Below are 22,270 nucleotides of genomic sequence, written 5' to 3' on the forward strand. Positions count from 1 at the left end.
TCACAGAGTTCTGTAATAGGGAAAAGACAAGTTCCAAATGCCTGTCAGCTTGTAGTTCTCAATGCACTACCACGGTGCTGTTGAACGCTGTGGTAGTTCATTGATTCTTCCTGTCAGTATGTGCTTGCCCGTATGAGGTATGAGCAAGCAGATTCGCTGACAGGTCTGCAGGAGTCCTGCATGGCACCAGTGATGTGCTAATTGCTGGTGCAATGCTTTACAGGTTCCCAAAACAAAAAAAAAAGTAAATGCATTTTTTTTTAACCTGCAAAAAAGTGCATTTATTATTTTTTGTTAAAAGGTGAACTTATCCTTTAAAGAGGTTTTAAAGGCTCAAGGTTTTTTTATTTACCTTCAGGCATTCTAGGCCTGAAGGTAAAAAAACCTTCTGGGTGCAGCAGTGCCCCCAGCCCCCTAAATACTTACCTGAGCCCCATCGCAATCCAGCAATGTGCACAACACACAACCTTGGCTGTCCCGGGTCACTGTCTCCTCATTGGCTGAGACAGCAAGCAGGAGCCATTGGCTCGTGCTGCTGTCAATCACAGCCAGTCAGCAAATTCAGAGAGCGGGGGTGGGGCCAAGTCACAGCGAGCTCAGTGTCTGAATGGACAAATGGAGCAGTGGGTGCCCCTACAGCAAGCTGCTTGCTGTGGGGGCACCCAACAGAAAGGAGGAGCCAGAAGAGCCTGCGGGGGACCTGAGAAGAGGAGCATCCAGGTTGCTCTGTGCAATCCCACTGCACAGAGCAGGTAAGTATAGATATGTTTGTTATTTTACAAAAAAAATAAAATAACCTTTAGAATCACTTCAAGGCAGGTTTGCTTGATCAGGCAAGAACAGTATTGGTTTATAGCACGTCATTAACAAGAAGGACGAACAGTCAACAAGTGGCTACAGCTAAGGAGGGTCCTGCATGCCACTGGTTGTATATTGGTAGCAGAGGGCAGTTTTTTGTAACAGCTGTTATAAAGTCCCATTAATTGTTAGACACAAAGGAGGATTCTGATAGTCCTACCTGCTTATAATGCCCTTCATCTGCATCTCTTTGTCCTCCTGCTGTCTGCGCAAGCGCTCTTCACTCTCCTCCAGCCGTGCCTGATATTCCAGCAGAATCTTCTGCGTCTGCTCATCTTGGCTCTTGCAGCGGTTCTCATATTCCTCCAGCTTCTTGTTGGAAAGGCGCAGCTTGTCCTGGAGGACCATGATCTCCTGCTGGTACTGCCGGGAGAAACAGGCATTAATGGTTCTCTAAACTTTATCAACACAGTGTATATTTGAGTAAAACAGAATGAAGCCTTAAACTTCAGAGGAGGAAAGATGAATATAGAGAACTGAAGTAGAACTTTACACACAGATATGGGATCACTGTAAACAAACCTATTTCCTCTTCTGGCAGAAAACTTTTCCAGGCCTACTTATCATTCTGACTTTGCATTAACACATATAATAACCATGAACCGCTCAATGACAGGAATGCTGCACAAATCATCAAGAAAAATCAGGATATGAGCAGTGGCTCATTTAGTTTTCTCAGAGAGATAACAAGAAAATAATCATAGTGCTTATTCAAAAAGGTGGAACCAAATGCTCCTCATTTACTTGTGCTGGTAACTATGACAGTGTTTGTAATTAGAAGTTTCCTTAGGTGAAGACACTCACTTAAGCATATATGAAGAGAAACGGAATAAAGATGGACAAAAGAGTTGATCTAAAAACCAGGTACCTATCGCACCATACTCACATAAGCACTTCAATGCTGCCCAATATACCAACATGTATGCCCAAGCTGCTAGTGTGTACTTTCACTATGATGGTGCAGAACCACCAGGAGCACTTTACATCCAACTGGCTGTGAAGAAGGAGCACAGTCCCTCACCCAGTCCTATGACCCCATCCCAAAAAGCAATCATCAGGTCTGAGCACTGACATGGGGAACGTGCATATGGCTAAGCAAACGGCGATCAATAGCCAGTCTTATTTGCATGGCATCTTTTTGAGAGCTTGGGGCAGATCATACAAGAAGAGTATGTACTGACAGCTTTGTCATAATAAATATTTCAACCTCTTCCTGGTACCACAGCTGTACTTTAGGCAGGACATAGACTTTACAGGAAAAGGTGTGGAAATGCTTGAATTGTTATCAGATGAGATCTCCTCAGAATGCCATACTAACCTGTGAGTTTCACTTATTACAAGTAAGTTCATTGTGTAAAGGTAAAGCTAGAAGCAAGAGGCTACCAGTGACGTATCCCTTAGACAACCAACAATTGGGCTACCTGTTCCAACCTGTGAGACCGTTGCACCCCATCACAATGACTTGCAGGCTCGGGCTCTCTTACAGTCATGAGATCATCATCCGAAAATGTCATCTCACAGCTTTGATATTTTTAGGGATACTTATACATGCATTTTTGGCACATCGACGCAGACTGCATTGAGCACACCTATTTATTATCAATGGGCCCTCAAGGCACACTCATGGGCCAAAAAACTTGCCTGTCTCATTTTTGTTTTTCCTGCACATCACATGGCAACATGTGTTGCATTGTGTGCTGTTGCTAGTGTGTTTGTTTTGACCACATATGTGCTTTGGAATGCCAATGGTGACAAATCGAGATCTGAATATATAGCAATAAAACATGTAAACACCCATGAAAAAACAGGAATGGGTCCTAAGTGTTGCTGCTGATGATTGGCAATGACGTTAAACATGAATGTTCTCAGGCATTTACTAAGTGCCTTCAGATTGCTAAATGCTTCCCAGCAGCACTGCCACAAACATTCAGCACCCCTGTACTGCAGCTGAACGCGGCTTTCAGAAAGATGCTTGGCATTTTGTAAACAGTGAATTGAAGTGATCAGAGTGTAACCTTTATGTAAGTTGAGAACACTGTACCTCGGATAATTACTACAGCTACACACATCCAACACTGACATCTGGCCAAAACTTCTCATTAAGAGAGAACCCTGCAATTCATTAAAAACATAAGAGACTCCTCTCCCTGTCTGACAAACAGGACTCTGTGGCACTTCAGAATATTAATTATTATAACTGTGGTGTCGATTTGTCTTTTCTGCCCTCCTGAACTTGGCCTGCACTATAATGGACACCACCGGAGAGCCGCCATCTCTCATGTGTTGCCATACAAGGGTTGCTTGCTAGCGTCTCCATCTATTAAATTAACATAATTAATTAGCTGATGATTATTTTCAGGTATTCATTGAAGATTGAGGTGCAGAGAAGAGCCAGATTGTAATAAGTCCCTTTAGTGCTGATAATAAACAGTACTGAGATTGCAGGCAGCTACAGAGCCGACAGTTGTCAGTGTCTTTATGAAAAGGAGGCCATTAATGGCAATTATTTCAGTCTGCGTTCTGTGTATTTACATTTTGCTCGGTGGGGAGCTAAGAGTTCTTCCTAATCATTGTGTAAGACTGGAAGAAGCTGCTTGCTGTGTCTGTGCTTCAGGCAGCAACATCTCTCAAAGGACCGTGCAGCCCGCTGCTTGCAGAGCACCATCCAGCAGTGTCCTATAGCCTAAGGATAGCGGTTTTAAGGGACAGGAAGTCAGTCCTGGAAAGATTTCATTTTCCTAATGAGGCTCTTGTGCAGAGATGTGCCCAGGTGGGGGTCCCTTCAGGATGCGTTACTGTCTGCAGCTTGTGATGAGAGCTGGTGAACCAGCCACACATAGACAACACCATGTGAGGTTTAACCTGCTGTCATGTGACTGTGCAGCACTTCCTGCCATCACTAATGTATGGATTTTGGCTTAATTATACTGTGAGACAGTCTGTTCTAGAGCCACAGTGTCTGGCAGGAGGAATGTTTGAATTAAACTGGATGGGTGAATCCTCTCTTCTGCAGGACGCTCATTAGAGATCACAGCGATGTGATTCTCCATGCTTTAAACAGCTGTAGTATATCCTACAGAAATCAGGAGACATCACCTGCCGCAGTATCAGCTATATACCACTTCATTCATCACAGAGCTGCAGGCATTTATTACAGAATTGTTTTCAGCTGTTCCTTACTGGCCTCAAAAATGTCTCTCTGGGGTTGTGAACATGAAACTTTAAAAAATAAAAATGTGCCAAAAAGTAAACTGGCTGTTAACATTGTTTTCTCTTTTTAACAGGTGTAAACAACTACTATGACAAAATCTTACAGAGTGACAGACGGAATTATGGACTGAAGGCCAGAAGAAGAACGAAAACAAAAGTTGTCAATGTGCTTTTTTACTGAAAAATGCCCTTCCATCACTGCAGGCTCATGCTATTGGCCTGCATTATAGAATAAAGATTCCAACAATAACTCCAGCACCAAGTAGAGACTGCAACACTCCTCTTCCATGATGACAGGTATACAGACTGTAACAATAGGTTAGCACTGGGCAGCTACTAAAGCATCAGTGTTAATAATCATTGTAATCCAAGTTTTCATTTAAAAGAATTGGAATATTAGTACTGGTTTTATAATCATTCTGCATTGAATGAATTTTTTTCCCTCTACTGGTGGTTATTGAATAATGCCTAAATCGGCATGGAAGGCTGAATTATAATTACACCTCTACTAACGCTCTAATGGCACGAACCGGGAATATATTCTATATGCGTGATGTAAATGGACTATTTGCAAGAGGTCATGCAGCAGTCTAAAAAGCCATGCTGCATAGTTTGTATGCTTCATAATCGAATATATGCATCACTTGTATTCTTCCATACATCAGCTGGCTATTGTCCGTTATAGTCACATTTAGCCAATAAACCTAAACAACAGAAAACCTATTTTTGAGTTGTCAGTTTTTCATGAGTACAGAGATAATCAAAGTACTAAAACGTTGGATGAACTGTGTATCACACAAGGGTTAAAAGGTTTCTCAAAAGACATCAATAGTGTGGTGCCTATGTCACGTCCATCTCAAACCTGCACTGACCACCTTTAACCTGCTCATTGTAACAAAACATCAGCCAACAAAAGGTAGAATCCGGGCAAGTATAGCCCACCCATTCAGGCAACTTTGCAGGATTAATTACCAGATAGATCCACCTGGGACAAGAGGATGTTTAAATTCAAGAAACGTAATAATTTGTAAGAAAGATCCACTAGATCTTACGAGACTGGACATACACCTGACTGGGCCTAATAAATAATGATCGCTAATACTCTCCCATAGTGCTTTTTCTCTTTGAGCATCAACAATGTGTTTTCTAAGGCTGGCTGTGACATTACTTCCCCAAGTGGGGTGACAGGATGAGGGATGGAGATCTGATAAAGGGAAATTCTGAGGTTCTACCCAGTTGAGGTTACCTTTTCTATTTGTGTCATCTCCTCCTTATTCCTCATATTATCCCTGTGCTTGAAATCTGGCTCAATGCTTTCATCTTCTAACATCATATTCATATTCAAGAGCCATGCGGCTGTGCGGTCCAGAGCATTGGGGTTCACAGGTGAAGGGGCCTAAAACAAAACATACAACCAGAACAAAAGAAAGCAATGAAATTGAAAAAACAAAAACATGAGCAGCAAAAGAAAAATGGAAATGATTTCATGTCAAAAGGCATGGCTGCACACGATAAAAGCCTGCAAGCTCTCCAACAGTTGTGGAACTGGTTTAGTAGCAAGCTGGGATCTGTAGTTCTACAATAGCTTGAAAGCCAAAGTCAACTAAAGATCAGGCAACTATCTTGAAAGTAAATGACAATATACCACAAAAATGTTCATTAAACTTCTATTTGCAATAGACTAAACTAAATATCTCTACCTGGGTCAGAGAGACAGGATCACTGGGGTGGATATATGTCCCACTAATTTTGCACTTTATTTTCAGACTGGTGACAGTTGTCCTTTTGATGCCATGGACATGGCATCAGAAACTGACCTTCAGCAGCAAACACTAGCATACATGATGGTACATAAGAGCGAAAAGAGCAACATTACCCATCAGGCCATTATGGTTTTTTTGCTCAGTTTCTCTCTCATCATTGGATATTGTGAGCAGCACAAGGGAAACTTGTCAGTACCAAACCAATCAACATTCATCAACACTGAGGGTCAGTAGATAAACACTGCACTCCTATGCACAGCAATATCTAGGTATTTTACATGAAAGTAGACTGTGTAATAAACCTCTCGATACGGAATTACCCATTGGTTTACAGTTGCCGTTCCTAGTGATGATGAAGCAAACAATTGCAACAAAATAACCCCAGCATTCCAAAATGAAAAACTGCTAAAACTTCAGTATTCCTCCTCATAACTACTTTGCTACAGTTTTGCTAACATGATCTATAGTTGAATTACTGTCCAGCGTATGTCTCATGTTGACAGGACATCACCACTGATGGTTGCTGTGTGGGGAATGCCTCCTCCATCACCCTCCATGGTGAACACAGACTCTGCTACAGAGCTGAGTTGCCCTCTGCATCCGCCTTAATTTTCATATATGGACACAGACAAGATTGTGTTACAACCCTTAGTATATCCAGCAGCCTGCTCCACAGAAATGCTCTGTAATTCCTGAGCATCAAACTGCAACTGTGAAAATGCACATTGTACCTGAGAATAAATGGTTCCTAAGGCATGGTTAGCCACATTCATTAAAAACATGTTAAACTGATAAGCAAAATTTAGACAAACTAGAAGACAAACCAATAAAGATAACATTTTGTAAGCAAAACTCAGCTCTCAGCATCTTATAAACAGACACCACAGACCAAAAGTATCCAGTTCAGGAAAAGCTCCAATCTAGGCTGATGCTTGGGGAAGTGTATCTGCTATTATCATTCTGGTTCACAACAAAAAGGCAACAGATAGAGAAGAAACTGTTACGTAGAAGGGAAAATAGATGTCATTTCCAAAAGGAGAATCTAAAACACTCAGCATTCCACAACTTGTGTCTTCTAACCATCACAAATACTTCTAACCATCTGAATGTAATGAACTGATATTTTTGCACTCACAGTATTACAGTGGGCAGGGAAGATATTTTAGGAGAAAAGTGGAAGTCTGAAGGGAAGTGATAAGTGAGAAATCATTTATGGTTCCTTCCTGGGAGGATGGAATTGGAGAGGTGATCAATTTAATGAAGAGAAGGCAGACAATCATTTTTCATATTCACATATTCATAAGCTGAACGTGGACAGATGACCTAGAAGAGGGCTGAGAACTTCTAGAGGTGCCGAGTCTCCAGCAATTACACAGCAAATTCATTATCTCAAGTGTCACCCCATGCAAATAACAAGCATAGGCAAAATAATAAACTGCAGTGTCAATTATACATGGCAGAATCTGGATATGACAGTATATATGGATGAGCACACAAAGGAAAAGTAAATGAAAACATAGGAAAGTAGACTTCTTTCTGAGCAATTCAATATGACTAAACAGTGATGGGCTTTTTTTTCAGAAACTGATGAATAAGTTGTTGCCGTTTATATAAGATTTAGATATTGTAATTCCAGAAATACAGCATATAGCCATTACAGAGTAAAATCAAAGCAACAAAGAACAGACACGTATTCTCTATGTGTCCTATTTTTCTTTTCTTTTTTTTAAATGTTTTAAACTGTGACAATATGAGCAAAGGTCAAGTTAGATCCAAATTTGGGCTCTGCTCCTATAATAAACAAACTGCACTTGGTGGTTCAGCAAGTGCACTTTTCTGCTAGCCTGGTGTGAGGGTCCTATACAAATTTTAGCAAACATGTCACCTAACTATGGCACTGCACTTGTCGCTAACCAAGTGCAACCTGCCACATTGTTGAAATCTACCCTTCTCTTATCTGAAGTATTTATTTTCTGCAGTGCCTGAAGTACTCATTGGCTGCAATTTTTTTCAGTGCATGCAGCATCTGGATGTGTTTTGCAAATATACAGCAGTATATACAGTACATACATCCAGCTGTGCCACCTTCATTAAATCTGCCCCATGCTGGACAAACCAGTGAGAGCAGCCCCTACAGAGTAGACTGAACCTTATTCATGCAGACAAAACCCAATTCAATGAGGCAGTGCAGACAACAATGTGCACAATATAACTGTCCATCTGAAATCAACGTTCACCAATCTGCCATTTGTAAGCTGATCCTGCTATTAGTATGTGGTAGCAATGTGCTGGAACAGTGACTACCAATAGTGCCACAATTTGCTGAACGGAGTGTGCTTGGAAATAGTAAAATCAAATAATGGATATAAAATTGAGACAAGGAAATGTGTGCAGTTTACTAATAAGCATTTCCTTGTGGTGTCCCACCAAAAATTATTGTCAAGCTCTTTATACACAGAAGAAACTGAGAGCCGTTTTGTAAAAGAATCTTACTTGTTTCTTGAGTTGGAATACATAAAACAAGCAGAATTATTAAGGAATGCTCCATTTGTATGCTGCACTGCTATAGGAGAATATATATCGGAGTGTGTCTCCTGAATCTGCAGCGTGAATTATTCTGAACACGTCTGCACAGGGAAGGAGGGAGAATTGATTTTTATATCAATATTTGCAGAATTATTAATGCAGCTACAAATTCATTACAGATAAAAGAAGGTTTTCCATACATAGTAAGAAGGCAGCGCTGACTTTGAATGACCCTCACAGGCCAGACTAGAGCCAAACTCCACAATTATTCTTTTTTGCTCAGCTGAGCAACTGTTAAAGACCTGCACATATTTCAGTCACTTCTGCATTATACTTAATTTTGGACTTTTACGCAGAGAAACCCCTTCCACCACTTTAAAGGGCGAGTTGATGAAAGTCATGTCTTCAAATGGTCATAATTAGTTATGTCCCCATCATCACTAGCATCAGAAACAAAAGCTGGGAGGATAATTAGGTGATGTGATCATGTGAATAAATTAAACTTCTAAAAGGAAGAAGGTTACATCTACAGTTCAGTATAAAATACATTTATTGTGTGATGAAGACTTTAGATTAGAGCCAAAAACTGAGAGTTGGCACACATGGTGCCCAGAATCTATTTTGTGCGCAATCACTACCAGCATCAAAAGTAGAATGGATGGTCCTGCCATATTTTTTTCTCCTGCTGCTGTCAGTAAAGTGAGCCATATATAACAGAGAGCCAAAGTTTAGGGCCCTTGCACACTGATCAGTTTTTCTTCTGTTTTTGCCTCACCAAACGGGGAGGGTCAGTTGCATTTTGAAAAGTACTGCATGCTGCGTTTTTAGTGCGGTAAAAAACGCACCTTCCCATTAAAATAAATGGAAAACGCATCAAAAACGAGAGTTCAGCTTTAATCAAAAGCAGTAATTTAATAACAAAAATGTCTGATTTGGCTGATCGCTCACCACTTGTCATGCTTGGTAGTTATAGAGCTGATGGTGTCTGTTGGGGTCTGGGGTATCCTACAAACATTACCATCCAGTACACTGACACTGAAACTTCAGGGGGAGAAGTTGTGCACAATGACAGGACACCAGACGTCACCCTGGACATTGGAAGACTCAGACCACATCATGTATGTTCCATTTTAATTCCAGATTTGAATCAGATTTCTCCAATCTGTTTACTTGTAAGAAGAATTACAGGAATTTCCATTTTCAATATCATTCAGGGTCTTCCCACTTCTGATAAGGGACAAAATAATAAACATTTCACAAGTACTCAGCACTCAGTAGAAAATTCCCTAATGAAAAATTACCCTCGATTTGTTCTTGTGGAAAGGAAAGGTTGTAATTTCAAAAAACCACTTTCCCTTCAAATAGAAGTGGAGGATTAAACATTCAGACAGTACATGGATATCACAAGTAGCAAGTGCCGACTTTGCCGCAGATAATGTTTTAATAAGAGACCAGGGAAGGAAAATTACAGATTCATTTTGCCTGCTAGAACTGCCTTTGATTCTCATTCAGCGCATTACCATATAGCTGAACACACGGCACCAGTCTGTCCTCAAAATTAGTATTGATCACTACAGTACACATGCTGATACATGCTACATCGCCTAATGTCAACACTCGCAGCGTTATTACTCATAAATCAATAGCTGTAAACAAAATACCTGCAAGTGTGATTGATGGTCAGCAATATAGATGACGTGATGAGCTGGAAAACAAGGCAGAGCGGGTTATGCATCTCAATCCAGATGGGTCAGGTTGGCTATCATAAAAAGATTCTACAGTGCCTCACTGTCCAACATGGAAAAAACTGCCAGGCACAACCATCCTGTGGTTTTATGAGCTAGTTAGTACATGGACATTTGGGATGCACCCATCATGTGCTCATATTTGAAGCAGAACTAAACTCCTTTATCCTTTACAGCAGGCATCACTAAATGACGGACTTGGACTGAGTGACAGTCCTTTCCAGACCACAGCGGCCACGCCATTTAGCTACCCATGTGATATCTCTTCCTCCTGCTGGTTCCACTGCTGTCATCTTCACAGCAGGGCAGAGGGCGGGAAAAGCGATCAGTCTGCATGGAGGGTGAGAACTATCCCTCATTTCAAGTTAACAAGCGGCTAACTGGTTGTTATGATGCGGGCGGGCCTAACAACCAATCACCCCCTTGTTAACATAAGTTGGAAAGCTACCACCTTTCATCCAGACCAATCGCTCTTCTTGCCCTCTGCTATAAAAGGTAGGACTGGAAGGGGAGGGGGAGGGATGATCACGCTGTTGTAAAGGTGCTATATTGTTAAGGTGGGCTATGTAAAGAGTAGAATGCCCAATGAAAGAAGGCACTATAATGAGGGTGCTGCAATTTAAAGGGGGGCTGTACTGTAAATGGGGTGACTTTGATGTAAAGAGAGGCTACTATATAAAGGGGGGACTTTGATTTGAAGGGGTGAACTGTGATGTGGAGGGGATGGCAATGTATAGGGGCCTGTGATGTAAAAGGCATGCTAAAATGAAAAGAGGGGACTATTGTAAAAGGTGGGGACTTTTATGTGAAGAGGGTTGTAATCTCTTAGATTGTAAACTCCAAGGAGCAGGGCCCTCCTATCCCTCTTGTATTGAACTGTATTGTTGCTGTATTGTCTCCGGTTATATTGTAAAGTGGTGAGCAAACTGCTGGTGCTATATAAATCCTGTATAATAATAATAATGTAAAGGGTCACCTGCGAGGTAAATGGGGGGCTGCTAAGTAAAGATGAGGGCCTACAATGTAAAGGGGGGGGGGGACTGTGATGTAAGGTTGAGGGACTGCAATGTAACAATGGGGGACTGTGATGCAAAGGGGCGAGACTGATGCAAAAGTGGGGCCCTATATTGTAAAGGGAGGCTGTGATGTGAAGGGGGCTGTGATGTAAAGAGGGGACTGTATTGTAAACGGGGCTGTGATGTAAAAGATTGTGCTGTGATGGGAAGGGGGGCTGTGATATAGCACAAATATGAGATCTGGACCCCTACTGGAAGAAATATTTACTGACCGGACCTCTATGACTTAATTTAATGCCACTGATCTAGATAATGTGGAGAAGAAAAAGAAGCTATAGAGTGAGAAAGGCATAGATCGGGTGGAACTGATCCCATAGAGTCACTACAGCATCTACTGTGCAGGCTCGAGAGTACTTGGACTTGGTGACAAAACTGTCTAGTGTCCAGTTTCCACCACATATGGCAAAATAAATGGAACACCTTGCGGTGGAAAGAACATTCCTCTGGATGCAGACTCTGACGACTTGGGAAGTCTGCCTTCTAATTTTTCATGCCTGGGATGTAAAGGACAGATAGGGTAGCAATGTACAGTTCAGACAAAGACAGACTTAGGTCTGCTTCTCTTTAAACAGTGTGGCTTCCTGTGCCTCCTTTGTGGCTGAAAGGCATCCAGGACTTCACCCTGTTCCATCACACTAGTGTTCATTGTGAGACTCTTCCACATCTATGGGGGGAAAGGGTTTCCTCAACACCAGTGTTGGATTAACGATCCACCAAGCCAGCAATAGTCTGGCCTTGCAGGTCAAACTCATAGGATGGTCTAGAGAACAAGCCTGTTTGCAATCCAACATTCTAACTGTGTGGGACAGAGGTCTGGAGTGAAGGAGGCCACAATAAGACCCAGAGTCCTTGTTCAGGAGTGAATTGAGGGCTGGCTCTAGGACTGGAGGGCCTGAGCACGAGAACAAAGGGACAGGAGCTTGTCCCAAGGGAGAAAGATCATGGACAGGACCAGTTCCAATATTAGGCCCATGTACTAGAGGTATTAATTTCAATGAATCCTGGAAATTCAGGATCCATCCAAAGCGGGTACAGCACTGTTCACTAGACACTGACTGAAAGGGCCAGGCAGACATGTCCCTTAACAGGAAATTGCTCAGGTGGCCCACACTGTGGATACCCTAAACTCAAAACAGACTAAACATTATGGCAAGTAGCCTGGTGAAGACCCAAGCTAATTCAGATATCACTGATGAGGTGGAAAAATTAGGATGTGTAGGTAAGAATCCCTGATGTTCACAGAGGCTAGCAAATCTTCTGACAGATAGGAGGCCATGACAGTCCTGACAGATTCCAACAGGTTAAAGTACAGACCCTAAAAATATTCCTTGTTGGGAACAGGGGTAATAACCCCCTGTATAAGGAGATGTGGAGGAGAGTGAAGATTTGCCTGTCTTTATGGAGAGGGTGGCAAATTAGAAAGCATGAAGAGGGGGAGGAGGTAGACACTTCAGTTTGTAGCCCCAGGATACTACACTCTGGTCCCATGGATTTTTAGATGTTTGGGTCCAGAGGGCCAAAAAGCCAATTGGCATTACCCCACTCACATCATTAAAAGGGCTTCTTCTTGACTTGTCAGGCCCAGAGCTCCTGAACTTGATGTAAGCTTGACCCTGGTTTTAGCTTGAAGCCCGAGGTCTGAGCGGGGCAAAGGGAACCCTTCCTAGAGAAGGGATTAGAAGGCATACTTGCAGGAGTGCAAGCCTTATTTTTCTGGGGGAGTAGAATACTCTTAGCCTCAGTGAGCTCTTTGACATACTTTTCTAAGGAGCAACCAGCGAGGTGTTTCCCTCTAAAGTGCATCCTCTCGAGGAACTTCTTGCACGGAAGTTCAGTTAACCAGCATTTCATCCTGTATAGCTAACGTAACATATTTACAAAGCCACCTACCCAGCCATGTAGGGCTACAGGTAAAAGTTCTAGATGGTGGTGGATGAAGGGATCCCTTAAAAATGGTCACAGGTCATGCTTTGAACTCAGACAGTCAGGGTCTGGCAGACTGCCATGGATGTAGTAATGTGGATAAGGTAAGGCAGGAATGGACCTCATCAATAAGGACCAAAATGGTATCCTTTACTTTAACACATAAAGTCGAACATCACCTCTGAATCCGATTCTGCAGAAGCAGAAGACACCATTATTCTTTTCACCCCCTTTCTAAGGCACAGCAGTCTAAAAACCAAAGCAGAGAACCATCTCTAAGAGTAGCCAGATCAATGTGGAACATTTTCATATCGATCTGGCTACTCTTAGAAACAAACACTCCCCTGCTTTTGTTTTTTTAGATTTTGCTGTCTCCTCATCTAGAGATTCAGCTTGGTGTAGAAGCTTGATGGACTGAGAGTTCTTCAATTATATAAACAATGGAGCGAGGTTATTGGGCACTAGGCCTGATTTATCATGGCAGATGTGTGTATCCAAACAGTGCAGGATTAAAGGGACCAGCCCCATCCTGACTTTAACCTAGATTCTGCTCCAGCAGTTTATGGACCTCAGCTCTGAACTTATATAGCTCTCTGTGGTTAACAGTGAGATACACATTGCTCCAAGGTGAGTGTTCATGCAGTATCCAATGCCTGAGGCAATATTACAGGCCAGCCTTGCAACGTTTAGGTGGGGTCTGGGTACAGTCCCCTAAGGCACAGCTGAGGATCAACAGATCCAGAAAGCTGCAACGGAAGCCTGAGAGGCAAGAGAGTAGCTGCAACTGGATAAAAGACTCCCACAAAATATAAAAAGAGTAAGTAAACGTCTCAGGAGAGAGAGAGAATGTCTAAGGATATTAGAAAAAAAGATACAGCTAACTGGAAATGAGAAGAGTTAGAGAGTGGGTGTCCAATCACCTGAAGGTAGCTGCCAATAACCCATGGTTATGACTAAATCTCCTGTGCCGTGTACTGTACAATTAGGAAAATACTACACAATAGTACACAATACCACCAACATGGCAAAGTATAGCACATGATCATAATAATATTCTATTACACTCTATACATAGAGCACTACACCTGTAATATGACTGACCACTGGACGCGGTCATAAAACAATTCTATTGCATTATATATACAAATAAAAAACTATACCTGGCCAACCACTGGACATGATCTAATACAATTCTGCAACACAATATTCGTAAAACACTACACCTCACACATAAATGACAACGAGACTGGATGATTATATAATCCTGTTATTTTGCATACACCAACATGACCAACCACACTGAATATGATCATAATACAATTCTAATAAACTGAATAAATAGAACACTATACCCCCAATGACTGATCACACTAAGATATGAGTATAATACCATTCTGTTACACTATACATAGAGTAATAAACTTTCAACATGACTGACCACTGGACATGATCAGAACACAATTTTTTTTACACTATACACAAAACACTACATCCCCAATGTGACTGACCACTGGAAATGATCGTAATACTTTTCTATTACATTGTAAATAAAACACTACATATCCAACATGACTGAGCACTTGGACATGACTGTAATACACTATTACACCAGGGGAGCAAGCCTTGGCACTTCAGCTGTGGTGAAACTGAAAGCCATCATGCATCTTACGAGTTATGCCTGTGGCTATTGTGTAATTACAATCCCATGTACAATGCCTCATGGGACTTGTAATTACACAACAGCTGGACTGCCAAGGTTGCCTATGCTGTATTACACTGTATACATAAAACACTACTTCCCCGACATGTGCATGATCATAATGCAATTTTATTGGGCTGTATACATAGAATACTGATTCAGTAACATAACTGATTACTGCATAATATCATAGAAAAACTCAAGTACAATCTACAGAGTACACTGTACCCTTAAGATGACTATAATGGTTGCCTTTCTGGGGAGGATGATTTTGGGAAGAAAGTATATTGAACGTTTTTCTCCATTTAGTTTGGTGTTATAGAAAATATAATTGAGTACTGACGTGATGCTTTTTTTATTTGCACTAATATACAATTTTGAGGATAAGCTTTCGGGGTATGTCACCTTCTTCAAGGTCCAAGCAGTACTACCTGGACCCTGAAGATGGGGACATACCCCGAAAGCTTGTCCTCAAAATTGTATGTTAGTCCAAATAAAAAAAGTATCACGTCAGTACTCAATTTTTTCTGTCTCAAGTGCACTAATACGGCTACAATCACCTCATAGAAAATATACAATTTTTGGTTACATCCAGTTCAATATTGAATATTTAGGACTGGTCTGTAAGTTGCACAGAAATGCTGATGGAGATTGTTGAGCCAGGTGACGGCAGCTTTAGCCTCTTTCTCCTTTCTGCATGAATGACCTTGAAATCCAATTGAAGCGACAGAGACACGGCTGCTTTTCTGACAACAGCTCTCCGTTCTCACCTATATAGTTATCATCTGTACTCTGACAGACTGTAATAGAAATAAAATGGCACTTTAATCCATTAAGAGGCAGATAATGGTTCTCTTATAACAGGCCTTGCAAGATTCATTGGTGATACTTCGCTTCTATCACCTACTCAATTAAAACTACTGGAACAGTGGAAGGGTAAAAGGTGTTTGGTCAGGAAAGGATTTGTCGCTGTACATAGTCATCATGTCACAACACAATTACAGCAGAAGTAATGACATTGCGGACACCCAAAAATATCTTGAGCTCTCTAGTTCAGTCTATATCGCTGCATTCCCAGAACAATGCTGTCATTTCTGCACACCCTGAAAACTTTAGTTTAATAACAGGTGTCATCTTATGCAAAATAAGTGGAAACTAACAGAGTATTTACAATTCAACAAAGAATTTTAGACCGACAAACCATCAGTAATATTATTTATCATAGGAAATACAAGTTTGCTCCTGAGTACCTATATAAGGTATTAATCTTTAGCACCTCCACTTCTATCTGCTGGACTGATCATCATTTCTAAGTGTGATAGGTGGTGTTTGGCTTGAAACACAGAGGGGAAGATTTACTGAAACTGGTATACTCAGAAGCTGATTGGCTACCATGCACACCTGCACCAGATTCTAACTTCAGCTTGTTCAATTAAGCTTTGACAATAAAACTTGGAAGCTGACTGTTTTCTATGCAGAACTTCACCAGATTGCTCACCATAGTTTTAGTAAATAACCCCACAGTCTGTAAACAGGTAGTATTGTGGATTGCTCGGAACCCATCTCCTGGCTAGCGTTCTAAGTGATGTCACTTCCTGAGTAGAGTCAGAGGATGCCAGCTGAAAATGACAAGACCACTTTCTGAAACACAGTGTCAGGTCTGCTGCCATACATTTTGTCCATCAAAATCCTGCAACAGCCTCAACAAGCACATCTTTCTCTCATGTGATGACAGCTTGCAATGGTGAATAATAATTATCCTGCTCCCACTTTCCATGGGTGCAGTCCCAGCATTACCCTGTTGTCATTTAAAATCCCAAATATTTATTTTTCATTGTCAGCCCCAGAAATTGAACAGCATTTAGACGCAAATATTTTATAAATTTTTTATACATCAACACATTACGCTACAATTGTTCTGTTTTCCTACCATTAAGTGACCACTAGCAATTTATTAAATGTTTCTGTATATTTCTCTAATCTGACCTTTATAATATATGCAATAATAAAATGAGGCTTCACCTTCAGCTATTGTACACTTTGAGGTTCTCTGGTATACCTTTCACTCACGTTACGTTAAGCCTCTTCTTGATTTTCTCTTTTATGTGACATATATAATGAGGCAATGAGCATCTGCTGAAAGGCTGACAAGTGCAAAATCAGAGGGCGCTAAGAACCACAGCCACTGGTTGGAAAACACAAAGCTGACAAAGATAAATTTCGATCAGGGGTGGGCAACTGTGGCCCTCCAGCTGTTGGTGAACTACAAGTCCCATCATGCCTCTGCCTTTGGGAGTCATGCTTGTAACTGTCAGTTTTGCAATGCCTCATGGGACTTGTAGTTCTACAACAGCTGGAGGGCCACAGTTGCCCACCCCTGCTTTAGATGCTTCTGCAGGTCACACACTTAGAGAACTATACATTTTGGATAGAGTAAGAGAGGGTTATAACCCCTGTGAGTTTTCTGTTGCCATCTGTGTCCCATTGGGGAGATTGACCTTCACTTCCTGACCCATAGTCAAAACAGGAAGTGAGAGGAAATCCCTGCAAACTAAGAGTCCCCTAGTCCCCCACCCTGTCCAGAACTAGAGTCCCCATTAAAATTGACAGAACTAAAACCTAACAGGTTTTCTAATACATCTCCACTCTGTCCAAAACTAAAAGAAAAGTTTTACCTTTAGTTATACTTTAATGCTTAAATGGACTACAACTGAAAATACCTAAAAATCTACCTTTCTAGACTCAACTCAACAGAATGAAGGTCCAGTCCAGATAAATATCATACCACTAAACAGCCTTGTCTGATGACAACCAGAAAATGGGTAAAGATCAAAGCCTCAGCATCTCTCCATCTGTTGAAAAGCTACAACTCCTACAAAACCACTGGGCATTTGACTCCTCAGCTGCTAAGGAAATATAACTCAAATTATGTTTCTCAGGCAGGCCCAAAGCTGCTGATGAACTACATTCTCCAGAAGGCGTAACGTTCTAGGCATTAGACAGACACAAATTTTCCAAGCCTAATGAAAACAGTCAATATTTCCACTGGACTATGACCAGAATCAACAGCCTTTCTAAACCAGACAATCTGCAGCTATCAAATGTTTTATAATTAACATGGAAGCACCTACCTGTTTGTGCACTGTTCTCTGCTTCATCTCCGGACTATCCCCCTTAGATGACGAGGATTGCTGCCTCATTCGGGCTCCACTGCCAGGCCAGTCTGGTGACGAGGACATCATACTGCCACTCGATGGCCTAGGGTAAGGTGCTGTATTGAGCAATGTTGGTGGCGTCCTTCCCCTGGTCATTGGTGGTGGTGGAGGAGGAGGTGGCTGGTCTATTCTCCTTTGAGGGCCCGAGCTGTTCTGCCGTGGCATGGTGGGCTGTCCAGGCTTTTCAGTCAAAGATAACTGCCTACGTGACATGTCCCCAGATCGTCTACTGAATTCTTCGCTACCTCCAGGGTTAATAAAGCCATGTTTACTTCCTGCCAAGTCTTCGCTGTTACTGTGGGAGCTAAGTGAACTATGACATTCAGAACCAGAGTCTCCCAAACCCCGTGGTGATACCGGCAAACCTGCTGCCATTTGGTACACAGGGTTCTGGAATGATAGAGGTGCCAGGAGCTGTGGTCTACCCAATGTGGCATCTGCGTTTGGAGTGGTTGGTGTTTGCCCTGTTCTTCGGGCTGTTGTCATGGTCATTATATTACCCTGTGGCGTCCGTGCGGTCCATATCGCCTGAAGTTGACTAAAAGAGGTCTGACTGTCGTTCAGAGAGTCTCCAATCCCTGATGTGTTGGTACCAACGTCCAGTACCCGATTGTCCTGCAGGTCCACCATAGACAAGCTCTTGCTGCCATTTGTGATCTGAACATCAGGTTCGTTGGCCTCCGAGTAGCTGGAGCTTCGTGCTGGTGAGGGCTGGACTCCAGCAGACCTTGTGACAAAAAATAAGTCCTTGTTTTCAGGTGTTGGAGAGGGTAACCGGGTGAAATCTATCAGACTACGGGGAGATAGATAAACAGAGGGAGACAAGATGTCAATGTGACCCTGGACCAGCCGATTCCATCATGTCAAACAACAAGGTGCTGCCATAATGGGCCCAACCAAGAAAAATTATCTGAGAGCCTCTCTTTCATGTTTCCAATGCAGTGTAAGGGATATAATGGTAGAATCTGACTGCCTGCTATAAAAAACAAGATGTTTTCCTTCAGACATATTTATGCATGGCCATAGACAGCCAGACAGAAGGAATACTCCTGATTTCGAACATCACCTTAGATATTAATGACTGTGGCAGTCAGAGACATTCATTATTCGCAGGGGATTTTTTAAAGTTAACTGAACCTTGAGGTATCCCTTTCCTCTGCTATAGAGCAAAAAATAGAACTACTGTAGCTGTCAATATAGGGCAGGTACTGTGGTGCTTATACTACCTGATCAAGGATGGACAGCTACCTCCTGCCATATTGATACTATATGACCAGCTACCTGAGGGATCAAGAAAAGTTACGTTACATTTGTTGCCTCGCTACCATATCAGTAAACTTTTCACCAAAAACTCAACTTGTTCTGGGTAATGGGAGGTAGAGTCTTGCTATATACAGTTGTGACCAAAATTATTCAACCCCCACTGAAATTGAGTGTTTTGGCCAGTTTGACATTGCTTTTGATCATTCAGTCATCTTGCTTACATTTACATTAAAGAGGCACTTGTAGGTCAGACAAATATAACATAACAGTTATAATGAAATAACCACAAATGTCTTTTCTGTGCTCACAGCATTATCAGTTTTATTCAACCCCCAAGTGACATTCAATCTTAGTACTTAGTACAGCATCCTTTTACAGTTATAACAGCTTTTAAACGTGAAGCATAGCTTGACACAAGTGTCTTGCAGCGATCTACGGGTATCTTCGCCCATTCTTCATGGGCAAAGGCCTCCAGTTCAGTCACATTCTTAGGCTTGCGCACTGCAACTGCTTTCTTTAAGTCCCACCAGAGGTTCTCAATCGGATTTAAGTCTGGTGACTGCGATGGCCACTCCAAAATGTTCCAGCCTTTCCTCTGCAACCATGCTCTAGTGGACTTGGAGGTATGCTTGGGATCATTGTCCTGTTGAAAGGTCCAACGTCTCCCAAGCCTCAGGTGTGTGACGGACTGCATCACGTTTCCATCCAATATCTCCTGGTACTGAAGAGAATTCATGGTACCTTGCACACGCTGAAGCTTCCCTGTACCTGCAGAAGCAAAACAGCCCCAAAGCATGATTGACCCTCCACCATGCTTCACAGTAGGCAAGGTGTTCTTTTCATCATAGGCCTTGTTCTTCCTCCTCCAAACATAGCGTTGATCCATGGGCCCAAACAGTTCTAATTTTGTTTCATCAGTCCACAGAACACTATCCCACAACTTTTGTGGTTTGTCCACATGGCTTTTGGCATACTGCAGTCGACTCTTCTTATTCTTTGGAGACAGCAAGGGGGTACGCCTGGGAGTTCTGGCACGGAGGCCTTCATTACGCAGTGTGCGTCTTATTGTCTGGGCTGAAACTTCTGTACCCACATCTGACAAATCTTTTCTCAGTTCCTCAGCAGTCACACGGGGACTTCTCTCCACTCTACGCTTCAGGTAGCGCACAGCAGTCGAAGTCAGCATCTTCTTTCTGCCACGACCAGGTAGCGTTTCAACAGTGCCCTTTGCCTTGAATTTGCGAATGATGCTTCCTAAGGTGTCTCTTGGTATGTTTAACATCTTTGCAATCTTCTTATAGCCATTGCCCTTCCTGTGAAGAGAAATCACCTCTTCTCTTGTCTTCCTGGACCATTCTCTTGCCTTCACCATGTTTGTAACCACACCAGTAAATGTCTAGAAGGAGCTGAGTATCACAGTCATTTTAAAGCTGCCTAATTGGTGCTTATTATGCTTGATTGCTGCTCGGTGACATCCACAGGTGTTTTCAATACCTGATGGAAAGCACCTGTATGAACCTCTGTTCTTCAGAGTGGTAGTCTTTAAGGGGTTGAATAATTGTGGCAATGAAGAAACCACATAAGAACCATTTACTACTGTATTACATAAACAATTGATGTCATTTTAGTTGCATTTGGGTAGTTACAACGTCCTTGTAGGATTTGATTCTGAATACAATTCCAAATGTACACTATAGTCCCTAAACCCCTTTACAGCATTGGGGGTTGAATAATTTTGGTCACAACTGTATGTTATTGCACACCAGACAGCCTGCTGGGAACAGTCAGCCAAACTCCCTACAACCACAGAATGCTCTGTAGCTATAACTGTGACATGAGAACATGAAAATGGTCCTGAAAAGCAACATTTCACTGGACCTCACCACTCCTAAAGAACTACCTGTCTGAGTTGCTTCAGATTCTAATCAGATTCACACATACACTGAAAATTAAATTGTTTTTATTTCACTTAGTTTAATGAGGCACGCAATGGGGGAGACTTATTAACCACTTCCAGACCGGACACTTTTACCCCCTTCCTGACCAAGGCAATTTTCAGCTTTTAGCGCTATCACACTTTGAATGACAATTGCGCGGTCATGCAACACTGTACCCAAATGAATTTTTTACCATTTTTTTGAGACAGATAAAGCTTTATTTTGGTGGTATTTATTCACCACTGGGATTTGTATTTTTTTGCTATGTATATGAAATGTCCAAAAATTTTGAAAAAAAGTGTTTTTTTTATAAAATTTTGCAAATAAATAATATTTCATCATAAATCTTAGCCAAAATGTATTCCGTTATCTTTTTAGTAAAAAAAAAAAAATCCAAATTAGTTTATAACCAAAAATTATAAGTTTTAAACATTTTTTTTTACATTTTTATTTTATTTTTTTTATATTATTTCTTATTTATTTTTTTACATACTGTCACCCTAGCAGTACAGTGTCACCATGGTGACACTGTACTACTTGTGGGGGGTGATGAAGATTTTTATTTTTTTTTTACACTGATTGCTTTTACACCCATATAGGATGTAAAAGCAATCATTTCTCTTTCTCTCTGTGTGCATTCTTGCACTCATTGAGAAGTACTGAGTGAGCTGTGATTGGTCACAGCTTGTCACATGGTACAAGGCTTTTGTGAATAGCCTTGTACCATGTGACCTCTGTGATCATTCACAGATTTCACATGTAGTAAGCAATGATGTCAGAAGTGACATCTTGCTTACTACTTTGCATGTAATCACTCACTGGCCAATCAGTGATCACATGATCGGGACCTCGTACAGAGGTCCCGTCCGACGATCGGTGTTTCACTGTGTCCGGAGGACACAGCGGGCACCGGATCGCGGTGCTGCGCGCTCCCAGGGAGCGCGCATAAGCAGGGTGCGGGGAGGCCGTTTATAAACGGCCACCCGACCCTGCAGTGCCACCGTCCGGCCGTTTATATGCAACGGCCGGTCGGGAAGTGGTTAAAACTCGAGCAC

At 41.9% G+C, this 22,270-nt stretch overlaps 2 protein-coding genes across 10 annotated transcripts in view; one reads left to right on the plus strand and one right to left on the minus strand.

The window, feature by feature from the left end:
* TTLL11 (tubulin tyrosine ligase like 11) overlaps positions 1–4,787 on the plus strand; it is a 393,649-nt gene extending 388,862 nt beyond the window's left edge. Inside the window, exon 11 of the mRNA XM_089685248.1 lies at positions 4,143–4,787. The gene's annotated coding sequence lies outside the window, so the exon portion shown is untranslated. The remainder of the gene's footprint in view (positions 1–4,142) is intronic.
* DAB2IP (DAB2 interacting protein) overlaps positions 1–22,270 on the minus strand; it is a 597,823-nt gene that overhangs the window by 20,315 nt on the left and 555,238 nt on the right. For 7 of the 9 annotated variants that reach the window (XM_089685241.1, XM_089685244.1, XM_089685243.1 and 4 more), the window contains 3 exons: positions 17,932–18,808; positions 5,315–5,464; positions 1,019–1,221 (listed from right to left, as the gene is read on the minus strand). In XM_089685241.1, the coding sequence (XP_089541367.1) occupies positions 1,019–1,221; positions 5,315–5,464; positions 17,932–18,808 (1,230 nt within the window). The remainder of the gene's footprint in view (positions 1–1,018; positions 1,222–5,314; positions 5,465–17,931; positions 18,809–22,270) is intronic. The other 2 variants (XM_089685240.1, XM_089685242.1) reach the window with 2 other exon arrangements.

This window comes from Staurois parvus, unplaced genomic scaffold, assembly GCF_062004578.1.
Source record: "Staurois parvus isolate SC_StPar_1 unplaced genomic scaffold, SC_StPar_1.0 ptg000365l, whole genome shotgun sequence".
In the NCBI taxonomy this organism is placed as follows: Eukaryota; Metazoa; Chordata; class Amphibia; order Anura; family Ranidae; genus Staurois; species Staurois parvus.